Below are 14,695 nucleotides of genomic sequence, written 5' to 3' on the forward strand. Positions count from 1 at the left end.
TCAGGAGAGGAGAGAGAGAGAGGGGGATACTAACAGAGGTGGGGGGCTTGAGGGACGAGGGGTCTGAGGAGTCAGAGTCAGGAGAGCCGGGGACCTTGGGGCCCAACGCCGCATCCTAGTGATGAGAATGACAACACAGTCTAAGAACTACTGAGTACTTCAGAGGGATGTTCCAGAAAGCACGATCAATAAGTTAGCCAGCTAACTGTCCGAAATATTCTGAAATACCTGGCTTGAAATTAGCATGGTATAATTAAGTTGACAACTAACAACACATACCTGTATTCAAGATTATTTTTGAAAATGAACCAGGAAATAACGAGATCTCCAGTATCTCCAGTATGTGACTGCTTTTCAATGACTGCTTTTTTTAATGATCCTGCTTTCTGCAACAGCCCCAGAGACAGCCGCAGAAGTAAACCAACACATGGTTACATTGACATGGATAGTTAAGGACAGATAGAGTTGTTGAACGTTGTCAAATATTCTTTCAAAATAACATAATTAAACCATGCAATTAATATATTTAGATTGAACCTCAAATCAAACTAACTGAGGGAAAGGAAAGGTTGATATCGCCATGCTTACATCGATACTAGATATATCATTGTAGATTATAGAAGTGATTATAGATTATATGATATATTATTATAGAAGTGATCAATGGGTCATCATTAAATGTCATATCGTTTTTCAGATAAATAGGAGTAATAATTAACAGGAGGAAGTGCACTCAGGGGTGGCAGCAAGCTCGGAACGTGATAGGCCTGATTGGATGAAGGCATCATTTGATTAGATGAAGGACAGTGATCATTCTCGCTCTCTGTGATTATCAAGCGAGGTGATTGGCTGCTGGGATTGGAGGGTGTAGAGGCACTGACTTTTGTCTGTCTGTAATGGTGGGGGCCAAAGCCTGTACGGAAACGCCTGTTGTTTTTGATGAGTCACTGCAGAGCAGAATCATGAGTCTACAACTACCCCCTCACATTCACATCATGATCGTGTTCGTGTTCCAAATGGCACCCTATCGGGGAGGCAGGTAGCCTAGTGGTTAGAGCGTTGGGCCAGTAACTGAAAGGTTTCTGGATCAAATCCCCAAGCTGACAAGGTAGAAATCCCACTGTTCCTAGGCCGTCATTGTAAATAAGAATTTGTTCTTAACTGACTTGCCTAGCTAAATAAAAGTGAAATAAAATGTACTTTTGACCAGGGCCCTGGTGCCATTTTGGGACTCAATACCTTACATTCACATAATAAACAAACTCACTAGACAAGATACCCCAGAGACTAGAAATGTGACCTATAATGAAACTTACATTTTTGGGGGGGCATCTCACCTTGTCGTTGGTGTCCAGTGCGTAGGTGCTGTGTCTCCACTTGGTCAGGACGATGGGCTCTACATGCTTCCTGTCCAGACTGCGGCTCTTAGGGGTGTCTCCTCCGCCCGGCAGGGGAGGAAGGGAGTGGTTGTACTGCAGGCAGGCAGACACACAGAGAGAGAGAGAGAGAGAGAGAGAGAGAGAGAGAGAGAGAGAGACAGAGAAGAGAGAGAGCAGAGAGCCGAGAGCAGAGAGAGAGCGAGACAGAGAAGAGAGAGAAGAGAGAGAGCAGAGAGCAGAGAGAGAGAGAGAGAGAGATGGGGATGGGGATGGGGACAAACATCATACAGAAGTACTAATAAACATTAACACTTTCAACGAGAAAGACAAACCTATATGAAACAAATAAGCGTAACTATGTTTGGGGACAAGCAACCAGTCTAAACTATTAAACTAATGCTGTGTTCATAACCAACTGGGAAGGTGGAAATTATCAGTTGTGAAGTCCAGTTGGATGCATTCACGTGCTTTGAACTCATTGAGAAACGCAGACTGGATCCCAGGCTATGACGCAGCCGGCCGCGACCGGTAGACCCATGAGGCCACGCACAATTGGCCCAGCATCATACGGGTTAGGGGAGGGTTTGGCCGGCCGGGATGTCCTTGTCCCATCGCACTCTAGCAACTCGTGGTGGGCCGGGCGCATGCACGCTGACACGGTCGCCAGTTGTACGGTGTTTCCTCCGACACATTGGAGCGGCTGGTTTCCGGGTTAAGCAAGCAGTGTGTTAAGAAGCAGTGTCGCTTGGCAGGGTCATGTTTCGGAGGATGCGTGACCTTCGTCTCTCCTGAGTCCGTACGGGAGTTGGAGCGATGGGACAAGACTGTAACTACCAATTGGATACCATGAAATGGCCAACAAGCTGGTAATGGCCAACAAGCTGCGTCAACCATAAAAGTACAGCTACCATGTCTGTAAACATATGACAGTGTTTAAAAAACATATGCTGTTGCATTTAACTACAGAAAACACTGTTATGGAGATAATTTCCTTGGTAAGTGACGTCAGAGGTCACCTTGTGGGAGATGTCGGAGCTCAGGGATGACAGACGAGTTCCCCACTAGTAATTACCAGTTGGAGGTGCATTCAAGTAGATTTTTTCCCACTTGGTTATGAACGCAGGGTAAACTGGAGGTAGTGTACTTGTCCTGGGCCATACCTTGGGCAGCTTCCATTCAGATCTTGAGCCGTCAGCACTGTAGTAGTAGGGTCGGCCCTGTTCATCAACATGCTTAATCCACTGGATGGACACACACACACACACACACACACACACACACACACACACAACACTAGATGAGCATCACTGACACACTAAAAAAGCACCTAGTGTGGTGCAGTGGTCCCGTCTAAGTGTAATATAGAGAAGAACTCAGAGGCCATGACAGTGAAGACAGACACAGAGAGAGTCCCCAGTACCTTCTCATTAGTATAGTCACTAACATACAGAGTGTGTCCATGCTCATCCAGCTCTTCTGACCAACCTCGAGGCGGGGAGCCATACTGGCTGTCTGATTGGCTAGAATACGTGCTGTGGCAGTTGTCCTCCAACGACAGAGGCTGGAAGCGACCAATGGCGAGCGAGAGGAGAGGAAGGAAGGATGGGGAGAAAGAGAGAGGCAGAGTTGTCTATGATTAGGGGCAACGGAAGAGGGAGAGAGGTGGGGAGGCAGAGAGAAAGAGACAGGGAGAAGGAGAGAGAAAGAAATAGAGAGAAAGGGAGGGAGAGAAAGAAAGAGAAAAAAGAGAGAGAGAAGGACCAATCACCATTGCGTTGTCTATGCATAGAGAATAGAAAGCACCAATCACGATTAACCACAGTCAGAGCTACAGTATAGAGGTCACAGTCACCCACAATGTACAGCCAAGAACACTGCAGTCACTCACAGCATAGCACCAATCCTTTGAAATCTTTCAAATACTTTAATCATTTGCTCTAGCCTGCCTTGAGTGCCAGATGAGAGGGGTTTACAGTTGTGGGACTATTCTATAGGTCCATTAAAACCCCCTAGAGTCTGCCTGAGGCTGGGTTTTTACTAAGCTAAAATATGGAATTGTTTTTAGAGGGTCATACCAAGGATCATTTAGCTATTTGTTTTTTAATTTTAGGACCACTGTAGGTATAAAAAAATATATATAAAAAAAGTATTTGATGAAACATTGAATTGGGCCTCACTGCCATTAGCCCATAGAAACGGATTGAATAACTTTGTTTTTATTTATTTATTTTTTAAAATAATTTAACCTTTATTTAACTGGGCAAGTCAGTTAAGAACAAATGATTATTTACAATGAAGGCCTACCATGGAACAGTAGGTTAACTGCTTTGTTCAGGGGCAGAACGACAGATTTTTACCTTGTCAGCTCTGGGATTCGATCCAGCAACCTTTCGGTAACTGGCCCAACACTCCAACCACTAGACTACACTTGGCCAAGTGCAACTTCGCTCTCTACAGCTTGGCAGCTGCGGGAGTGGGAGATGCCCGTGTGCTTTGTGGTTTACTAGATCTTTTTTTCTGCAGTTTTCTTGAAGATCACTCCGCGACCCACATGCTGCCCCAGGGCAGTGATTGGGGACATTGCCCTGAAGACCGTCTTTTGGATGGGACGTTAAGCGGGTATCCTGACTCTCTGTGGTCACTAAAGATTCCATGGCATTTATATAAGAGTAGGGATGTTAACCCCGGTGTGGCTAAATTCAATCTGGCCCTCATACCATCATGGCCACCTAATCATCCCCAACTTCAAATTGGCTCATTTATCCCCCTCCTCTCCCCTATAACTATTCTCCAGGTCATTGCTGTAAATGAGAATGTGTTTTCAGTTTAACTTACCTGGTAAAATAAGGGTTAAATAACATTTACAACTATTGAATATGAATCAAGTGAATTATTATCAGAACCCAAATTAATTCACCAAAGATTCTCCCGTTTCTATGACGAATTTTACACCTCTGATTGTAAATCCACACCAAGCCAGATCGAGTCATTTTTAAAAGACATAAGAATCCGGCCTGCTGAGAGCCCAAATCTCTCTCCATTGAACTCCAAAGGACATTGGATAACATGAATAAAGGCAAATCACCTGGTTGTGCATTCCTCCTGAGGTCTATTTAAAATTTTAGAACCAATTAGGTCCACTGTTACTTGAAATGATGAACACAGCCGTTCAAAGGTTCATTTGGAAGAGATGTAAATACAGCATTAATTTTGCTTTTATATAAAAAAAAGGTAAGGACTCCGCCCAGTGCTCTCACTATCTTTGATAAACACAGATATTAAACTATTTTCAAAAATGTTGTCTTCCCGTCTTGAAACTTACTTACCCAAATTGGTACATCTTGACCAAAAAAGGTTTGTTAAACAACGATTACCTTCAGGTAACCTCTGTCGTCTATTACATATCTTACATGCTTCATCAGAAACCAAAGATCATTGGGCAGATCAACAGTATCTCTCGACGCAGAAAAAGCTGACGTTAGCGATCATATCTTTGGCTGGTTTTGGAACATATGGGACTTGGCTCCAAATTCATTCATATGATTAAAATACTATATGCCAATCCCTCAGCCATAGTAATAACAGGCAATATCTGCTCTGTTCCGTTCAAAATAACTACTAGTAGCTGGCAAGGTGATCCCATCTCGATGGAGGACTCTCGCTCTACTTATGGAACCCGATGGAGGACACTCTCTCTCTACTTTTGGAACCCGATGGAGGACTCTCTCGCTCTACTTATGGAACCTGATGGAGGACTCTCTCTCTCTACTTTTGGAACCCGATGGAGGACTCTCTCTCTACTTATGGAACCCGATGGAGGACTCTCTCTCTACTTATGGAACCCGATGGAGGACTCTCTCTACTTATGGAACCCGATGGAGGACTCTCTCTCTCTACTTATGGAACCTGATGGAGGACTCTCTCTCTCTACTTTTGGAACCCGATGGAGGACTCTCTCTCTCTACTTATGGAACCTGATGGAGGACTCTCTCTCTCTACTTTTGGAACCCGATGGAGGACTCTCTCTCTACTTATGGAACCCGATGGAGGACTCTCTCTCTACTTATGGAACCTGATGGATGACTCTCTCTCTCTGCTTTTGGAACCCGATGGAGGACTCTCTCTCTACTTATGGAACCCGATGGAGGACTCTCTCTCTCTACTTATGGAACCCGATGGAGGACTCTCTCTCTCTACTTATGGAACCTGATGGAGGACTCTCTCTCTCTACTTTTGGAACCCGATGGAGGACTCTCTCTCTACTTATGGAACCCGATGGAGGACTCTCTCTCTACTTATGGAACCCGATCGAGCACTCTCTCTCTCTACTTATGGAACCCGATGGAGGACTCTCTCTCTACTTATGGAACCCGATGGAGGACTCTCTCTCTACTTATGGAACCCGATGGAGGACTCTCTCTACTTATGGAACCCGATGGAGGACTCTCTCTCTCTACTTATGGAACCTGATGGAGGACTCTCTCTCTCTACTTATGGAACCCGATGGAGGACTCTCTCTACTTATGGAACCCGATGGAGGACTCTCTCTCTCTACTTATGGAACCTGATGGAGGACTCTCTCTCTCTACTTTTGGAACCCGATGGAGGACTCTCTCTCTCTACTTATGGAACCTGATGGAGGACTCTCTCTCTCTACTTTTGGAACCCGATGGAGGACTCTCTCTCTACTTATGGAACCCGATGGAGGACTCTCTCTCTACTTATGGAACCTGATGGATGAATCTCTCTCTCTGCTTTTGGAACCCGATGGAGGACTCTCTCTCTACTTATGGAACCCGATGGAGGACTCTCTCTCTCTACTTATGGAACCCGATGGAGGACTCTCTCTCTCTACTTATGGAACCTGATGGAGGACTCTCTCTCTCTACTTTTGGAACCCGATGGAGGACTCTCTCTCTACTTATGGAACCCGATGGAGGACTCTCTCTCTACTTATGGAACCCGATCGAGCACTCTCTCTCTCTACTTATGGAACCCGATGGAGGACTCTCTCTCTACTTATGGAACCCGATGGAGGACTCTCTCTCTACTTATGGAACCCGATGGAGGACTCTCTCTCTCTACTTATGGAACCCGATGGAGGACTCGCTCTCTCTACTTATGGAACCCGATGGAGGACTCTCTCTCTACTTATGGAACCCGATGGAGGACTCTCTCTCTACTTATGGAACCCGATGGAGGACTCTCTCTCTACTTATGGAACCCGATGGAGGACTCTCTCGCTCTACTTTTGGAACCCGATGGAGGACTCTCTCTCTCTACTTTTGGAACCCGATGGAGGACTCTCTCTCTCTACTTTTGGAACCCGATGGAGGACCCTCTCTCTCTACTTTTGGAACCCGATGGAGGACCCTCTCTCTCTACTTTTGGAACCCGATGGAGGACCCTCTCTCTCTACTTTTGGAACCCGATGGAGGACTCTCTCTCCCTACTTATGGAACCCGATGGAGGACCCTCTCTCTCTACTTTTGGAACCCGATGGAGGACTCTCTCTCTCTACTTATGGAACCCGATGGAGGACTCTCTCTCTCTACTTATGGAACCCGATGGAGGACTCTCGCTCTACTTATGGAACCCGATGGAGGACTCTCTCTCTCTACTTATGGAACCCGATGGAGGACTCTCTCTCTCTACTTATGGAACCCGATGGAGGACTCTCTCTCTCTACTTATGGAACCCGATGGAGGACTCTCTCTCTACTTATGGAACCCGATGGAGGACTCTCTCTCTACTTATGGAACCCAATGGAGGACTCTCTCTCTACTTATGGAACCCGATGGAGGACTCTCTCTCTCTACTTATGGAACCCAATGGAGGACTCTCTCTCTCTCTACTTATGGAACCTGATGGAGGACTCTCTCTCTCTCTACTTATGGAACCCGATGGAGGACTCTCTCTCTCTCTCTACTTATGGAACCCGATGGAGGACTCTCTCTACTTATGGAACCCGATGGAGGACTCTCTCTCTCTACTTATGGAACCCAATGGAGGACTCTCTCTCTCTACTTATGGAACCCAATGGAGGACTCTCTCTCTACTTATGGAACCCAATGGAGGACTCTCTCTCTACTTATGGAACCCAATGGAGGACTCTCTCTCTCTCTCTCTCCACTTATGGAACCCGATGGAGGACTCTCTCTCTCTCTACTTATGGAACCCGATGGAGGACTCTCTCTCTCTCTACTTATGGAACCCGATGGAGGACTCTCTCTCTCTCTCTACTTATGGAACCCGATGGAGGACTCTCTCTCTCTCTCTCTACTTGAGTTTGAGTTTATTTTTTATTTTTACAGGGACAGTGCACATTAATCAACGTTTCAGTAAAAGTGCCGGTTTTAGCCAGCCGGCTAATTTTCAACCGCAGTCCCTGGGCAGGTTATTAAAAACAATTACAATATAGACAATAACAGCATAGAACAAGCAAGACATAGCAACATAGGACAAGCAAGACATAGCATACAGACAGAGCAACATAGGACAAGCAAGACGTAGCATACAGACAGAGCAACATAAAATAAAAAGCAGCAAGACAAAATTCATAAAAACAACAAAGTGTTTCCACACCTCACAAGCTACAGACAACAGACAACATGGAAAGCAGCAACACACAGCTAGGGACCATGTTCACAAATCTGATTGACCTTTAGCCATGTCTTCAAGCATTTTGTGAAAGTGTGATATGTGGTGCAGTTATGTGTGTCTGATGGCAGTGTATTCCAGACATGGGAAGCTCTCACAGAGAATGCAGATTTACTAAAGGTGCTTTTCCTTAGGGGAACTATACAGTCACCTCTCATGGCAGACCTTGTGGATCTGCTGCCATATGTCTGGGTTTTCTGTTTAACAAAAATATTGAGTGGAGGGGGAGCCAGGCCATTAAGGATCTTGAATACAAGACATGCGTCGGTGTATTGCACAAGATTTTCCCAACTTATGGAACCCGATGGAGGACTCTCTCTCTCTACTTATGGAACCCGATGGAGGACTCTCTCTCTCTACTTATGGAACCCGATGGAGGACTCTCTCTCTACTTATGGAACCCGATGGAGGACTCTCTCTCTACTTATGGAACCCGATGGAGGACTCTCTCTCTCTACTTATGGAACCCGATGGAGGACTCTCTCTCTCTACTTATGGAACCCGATGGAGGACTCTCTCTCTACTTATGGAACCCGATGGAGGACTCTCTCTACTTATGGAACCCGATGGAGGACTCTCTCTCTCTACTTATGGAACCCGATGGAGGACTCTCTCTCTACTTATGGAACCCGATGGAGGACTCTCTCTCTACTTATGGAACCCGATGGAGGACTCTCTCTCTACTTATGGAACCCGATGGAGGACTCTCTCTCTACTTATGGAACCCGATGGAGGACTCTCTCTCTACTTATGGAACCCGATGGAGGACTCTCTCTCTACTTATGGAACCCGATGGAGGACTCTCTCTCTACTTATGGAACCCGATGGAGGACTCTCTCTCTACTTATGGAACCCGATGGAGGACTCTCTCTCTCTACTTATGGAACCCCAATTGTTTCCCCATTTGAAACATTTGGGAATAGATGCAGTACATTTCCTTCCTTAGATAAAACCATTGCCAGAAACTTTAACAGAACGCTCAAATCAATTCAGCCCAACCTCAGTAGATGGACTAATATCCCAGTTGCTGTAACCGGCAGAATATCTATTGTCAAAATGAATATAATATCAGGGCTGAATTTCTGTTATTCAATGCTTCCCTCGTCTCCCCCTTCTGGCTATTGGGACACAATCCTTAGTGCGGTTTCAAAATGTATATAGCAAGGTAATCAGGCCCGGATAAAATTAACAAACTCGCAAAGAGGAAAAGAACAATCTGTACCAAACTTTAAAATGGTATTTCCAGGCTCTAGCATGTCGGCCCATCCTAAATAGGTTTAGTCATGATTCTTCTGCACCCTGGCTGAGTATAGAGAGAAATATGGTGTCTCCTATATCCCTGGAAGAGGTGTTCTTCACTGAAATATCACTTAAATAATGTAAACAACGCTTTGGTCCTATTATTGCTCACATCATTTATATTTGTCACAAAATTGAAATACAGTGTAACTGGGAATCAAAATGTCATGCCCATATGCCATATTACACCGTAATGTATTAAATTAATTGTTTTCCTCGTCAATCTACACACAATACCTCATAAGGACAAAGTGAAATCCGTTTTTTAGAGATGTTTGCAAATGTATTACAAATAAAAACAGGAAATACCTTTGCTATGAGACTCAATATTGAACTTCTGTTTCCACTGATCATCCTTTAGATGTTTCTACAACTTGATTGGAGTCCACCTGTTGTAAATTCAATTGATTGGACATGATTTGGAAAGGCACACACCTGTCAATATGAGGTCCCACAGTTGACAGTGCATGTCAGAGCAAAAAACCAAGCCATGAGGTCGAAGGAATTGTCCGTAGAGCTCAGAGACAGGATTGTGTCAAGGTACAGATCTGGGGAGGGTACCCAAACCTTTCTGCAGCATTGAATGTCTCCAAATACACATTGGCCTTCATCATTCTTAAATGGAAGAAGTTTGGAACCACCAAGACTCTTCCTAGAGCTGGCCGCCGTGCCAAACTGAGCAATCCAGGGAGAAGGAACTTGGTCAGGGAGGTGACCAAAAACCCAGTTCCTCTGTGAAGATGGGAGAACCTTCTAGAAGGACAACCATCTCTGAAGCACTCCACCGGATCAGGACTTTATTGCAGAGTGGCCACTCTTCAGTAAAAGGCACATGACAGCCCACATGGAGTTTGCCAAAGGACACCCAAAGGACTCTCAGATCATGAGAAACAAGATCATCTGGTCTAAATGCCAAGCGCCACGTCTGGAGGAAACCTGGCACCATCCCTACGGTGAATCATGGTGTTGGCATCTGCTGCAGGGACTGGGAGACTAGTCAGGATTGAGGGAAAGATGAACAGAGCAAAGTGCAAAGAGAACCTTGATGAAAACCTGCTCCAGAGCACTCAGGACCTCAGACCGGGGCGAAGGTTCAACTTTCGAACAGGACAACGACCCTAAGCACACAGCCATGACAATGCAGGAGTGGCTTCGGGACAAGTCTCTGAATGTCCTTGAGTGGCCCAATCGAACATCTCTGGAGAGACCTGAAAATAGCTGTGCAGCAACACTCCCAACCAACCTGACAGAGCTTGAGAGGATTTGCAAAGAAGAATGGGAGAAACTCCCCAAAGCTTGTAGCATCATACCCAAGAAGACTCAAGATTGTAATTGCTGCCAAAGTTGCTTTGACAAAGTACTGAGTAAAGGGTATGAATACTTAAGTAAATGTGATATTTCCATTTCCACCTGTTTTTGCTTTGTCATTATGGGGTATTGTGTGTAGATTGATGAGGGAAAAAAATGATTAATCCATTTTAGAATAAGGCTGTAACCTAACAAAATGTGGAAAAGGTCAAGGGGTCTGAATAGTTTCCGAACGCACTATATAGAAGAGCAAGCCATTAAAAAAGTATTGTCCACAGATCTAATTGAATCTTACCAACCCTTTAACTGGAATATAATATGGAAAAATATGACATTGGCATCCCATAATAGGAACCATCAGTTTATACACTAAGTTTGTTCACAGACTGTATTTAACACCGAGGAAACGTTTTACGATGAAATTAGCCCCAACTCCCACCTCTTCACTGTGTCCCCTAAATCAGGTAGACACATTCCTCCATATGATGTGTGAGTGCCCTGCAGTTAAATGCTTCTGGAGCAAAGTTACAAAATTCATTTAGAAGATGCTTTGCATCTATTATGTTACATAACAATAATAGCTCTCTGAATCTCTCAATCAATCAGAGACGATTGCACTGCCGCAATTGAGGCCTGGAGGGGTGTATTATCACTGAATGAATCGCGATGAGTACAGACCCACAAATAACTTAACTGCTAACCTCCACTGTTATTGTAATGGTGAGGGGTATGATATTTGTGCATCTGTAACTTTCGCGCTTATCTTTATCCTAAATTAATTCAAGACTATCCGTAATCATGGTAGCATCTACATTAGTGTAGAAGTGTTAAGAAGCATTTTATTCTTATTTATAATAAAAGTGACTCCAAAATGACACGATACATTACTTACTATTCAATTGATAATTGGCACAAAAGAATAGGAAAAACAACTAAAACAAACAGGAAATGCATCCAACAAGTTTGTAGTCACAAGCTTGAGGTAATCATTGCGTGCTAGCAATATGGGAACAAATACTAAACTTGTCCCAATACTTTTGGTAACCTAAAATGGGGGGACTTTGTACAAAAAGTGCTGTAATTTCTAAACGGTTCACCCGATATGGATGAAAATATCGTCTGTACTTTAACCTCATAGTCATTGTATCATTTCAAAGCCAAAGTGGTGGAGTACAGAGATAAAACAAAACATTTGTCACTGTGCCAATATCTCTAGCTGAAACAGACAGATTTTGATAGATTTTGTCATGATAATTATATTTCTGCGCACAGACAAATCAAATCAAACTTCGACTCTAGCCAGGCAAATTCAATCAAGCACATATAAAAAAAAAATTGTTGCATGATTTCAAACAGTATTTGAACACAGGTCTGAAAAGCACAGAGAGCCAGAGATCCCATACAGTATTTCACTGAGCCCTGCTCTAAACATTGTGACCAGGTGTCGAGAGTTAGACATGAAAATTAAAATACTGCAGTGACATAACCCACAAGAGTCACAGTTTAAGGAACACTGAGTGCTTCTCGCCACAAGATGGCAGTGTGGTGTTCTACAAACCACTCCAAAAGATAACTGTGATACTGCCAGAATGCAGCAGTGATTCTTTCTGTCAAATGTGTTTGGATGGGCTTATGAGAGTACAAGCACATACCCCGTTAGTGTTCATGCATGTGTTTGCATTTGCTTGTGTCTGTGCCTGAATGTGTGTTTGAGTAAGTATGTGTGTGTGTTTCCAATATACAGTATATGTCCCAGTATCTACGTACCTCTGCCTCCCCAGTGCCTTTGCTGTGAGTCTCCCCTCGGCTGCTGCTACCACTGCTAGCGTCCTTGGCTCGGGGGGGCTTCCATGTCCGCTCCTGGGTGGCGCGGTTGAAGTAGTAGTGTCTGCCGTTCTGGTCCTTGGAATTTAATTGAATTTAAAATCTTGAATTGTCCATTAAAATATTTCATAAAGAAATGGACATTTGTCTGGTGGTTAAAAAAAGTTAAATGACAAAGAAACGTAGGCCAGGCAACATGATATATAGGCTTGTATCCCAAATGGCACCCTATTCCTTATATAGCTGGGCAATGGTGAAGAGTAGTGCACTAAATAGGGAACCATTTGGACGGCATTCTTAGATGATACGTAAGTTACAATACACGACACAGTGACAGTACAGACCTTGTGTGTCTCCCAGTCCCCCAGGACATGCAGTGGGGAGCTGGAGGGGTTGGGAGGTAGGCTCGACCGAGAGATCTTCAGCTCCTGAAGGTTAGAGTAGACAGGAGACTCCGGTCTACCACCCTGACCCGATGGAGAGACAGTCTGGAGCAGAGGGAAAGAGCGAGAGAGGTGTTGTTGAATGGCTTGTTTAATAGAGACAGTGGAGGAGAGATGAGGGAGTGAAAGAACGAGCTTCCGCAAACCAACAGTAGAGTCCGGCGATAGCAAGTGAAGGAAAGTTCCCCTTTTGCATACAGCTGACCTTCGTTATGTTGAGGTTGGGTCCTTTATAGAAAGGGCCAGGGGCCTCATTTATCAATATTGCGTAGAAACTATTCTAAAATCCTACTTAATTGAATTGAATGTTCGCAGGCATAGAAAAAGTAATTTATCAAACAATCCAACGTGCATTATAAGCAAGTCGATAGGAGATGACCATTGATATATACCAATTGTTCTTAGCCTTAGTATTTGTGTTTGACCTTGGCAATATGCATTGCGAAACGCGCCTCAATGACCATATATAGTTGAAGTCGGAAGTTTACATACACCTTAGCCAAATACATTTAAACTCAGTTTTTCACAATTCCTGACATTTAATCCTAGTAAAAATTCCCTGTCTTAGGTCAGTTAGGATCACCACTATATTTTAAGAATGTGAAATGTCAGAATAATAGTAGAGAGAATTATTTATTTCAGCTTTTATTTATTTCATCACATTCCCAGTGGGTCAGAAGATTACATACACTCAATTAGCATTCGGTAGCATTGCCTTTAAAACTGTTTAACTTGAGTCAAACATTTTGGGTAGCCTTACACAAGCTTCCCACAATAAGTTGGTTGAATTTTGACCCATCCCTCCTGACAGAGCTGGTGTAACTGAGTCAGGTTTGTAGGCCTCCTTGCTCGCACAAGCCTTTTCAGTTCTGCCCACACATTTTCTATAGGATTGAGGTCAGGGCTTTGTGATGGCCACTCCAATACCTTGACTTTGTTGTCCTTAAGCCATTTTTCCACAACTTCGGAAGTATGCTTGGGGTCATTGTCCATTTGGAAAAGCCATTTGCGACCAACGTCTTGAGATGTTGCTTTAATATATCCACATAACTTTCCTTCCTCAAGACGCCATCTATTTTTGTTTCATCAGACCAGAGGACATTTCTCCAAAAAGTACGATCTTTGGCCCCATAAGCATTTGCAAACCGTAGTCTGTCTTTTTTATGGTGGTTTTGGAGCAGGGACTTCTTCCTTGCTGAGCGGCGTTTCAGGTTATGTCGATATAGGACTCGTTTTACTGTGGATTTAGACACTTTTGTACCTGTTTCCTCCAGCATCTTCAAAATGTCCTTTGCTGTTGTTCTTGGATTGATTTGCAATTTTTGCAGCAAAGTACGTTCATCTCTAGGAGACAGAACGTGTCTCCTTCCTGAGTGGTATGACGGCTGCGTGGTCCCAAGGTGTTTATACTTGCGTACTATTGTTTGTACAGATGAACGTGGTACCTTCAGGCGTTTGGAAACTGCTCCCAGGGATGACCCAGACGTGTGGACGTCTACCATTTTTTTCTGAGGTCTTGGCTGATTTCTTTAGATTTTCCCATGATGTCAAGGAAAGAGGCACTGAGTTTGAAGGTAGGCCTTGAAAGGCACAGGTACACCTCCAATTGACTCAAATGATGTCAATTAGCCTATCAGGAGCTTCTAAAACCATGACATATTTTTATGGAATTTTCCAAGCTGTTTAAAGGCACAGTCAACTTAGTGTATGTACACTTCTGACCCACTGGAATTGTGATAGTGAATTATAAATGAAATAATCTCTCTGTAAACAATTGGTGGA

The 14,695-nt window shown here is 44.0% G+C and overlaps 1 protein-coding gene across 6 annotated transcripts in view; it reads right to left on the minus strand.

The window, feature by feature from the left end:
* Positions 1 to 14,695, minus strand: part of LOC110508335 (rho GTPase-activating protein 12) — a 148,981-nt gene that overhangs the window by 18,856 nt on the left and 115,430 nt on the right. For 2 of the 6 annotated variants that reach the window (XM_036966255.2, XM_090225845.1), the window contains 6 exons: positions 12,815 to 12,958; positions 12,414 to 12,548; positions 2,800 to 3,009; positions 2,540 to 2,620; positions 1,338 to 1,472; positions 35 to 115 (listed from right to left, as the gene is read on the minus strand). In XM_036966255.2, coding sequence (XP_036822150.2) covers positions 35 to 115; positions 1,338 to 1,472; positions 2,540 to 2,620; positions 2,800 to 3,009; positions 12,414 to 12,548; positions 12,815 to 12,958 — 786 coding nt within the window. The remainder of the gene's footprint in view (positions 1 to 34; positions 116 to 1,337; positions 1,473 to 2,539; positions 2,621 to 2,799; positions 3,010 to 12,413; positions 12,549 to 12,814; positions 12,959 to 14,695) is intronic. The other 4 variants (XM_036966261.2, XM_090225847.1, XM_036966259.2 and 1 more) reach the window with 2 other exon arrangements.

The sequence above is a fragment of the Oncorhynchus mykiss genome, chromosome 28 (assembly GCF_057628025.1).
Source record: "Oncorhynchus mykiss isolate SJ-2025 chromosome 28, ASM5762802v1, whole genome shotgun sequence".
NCBI lineage: Eukaryota > Metazoa > Chordata > Actinopteri > Salmoniformes > Salmonidae > Oncorhynchus > Oncorhynchus mykiss.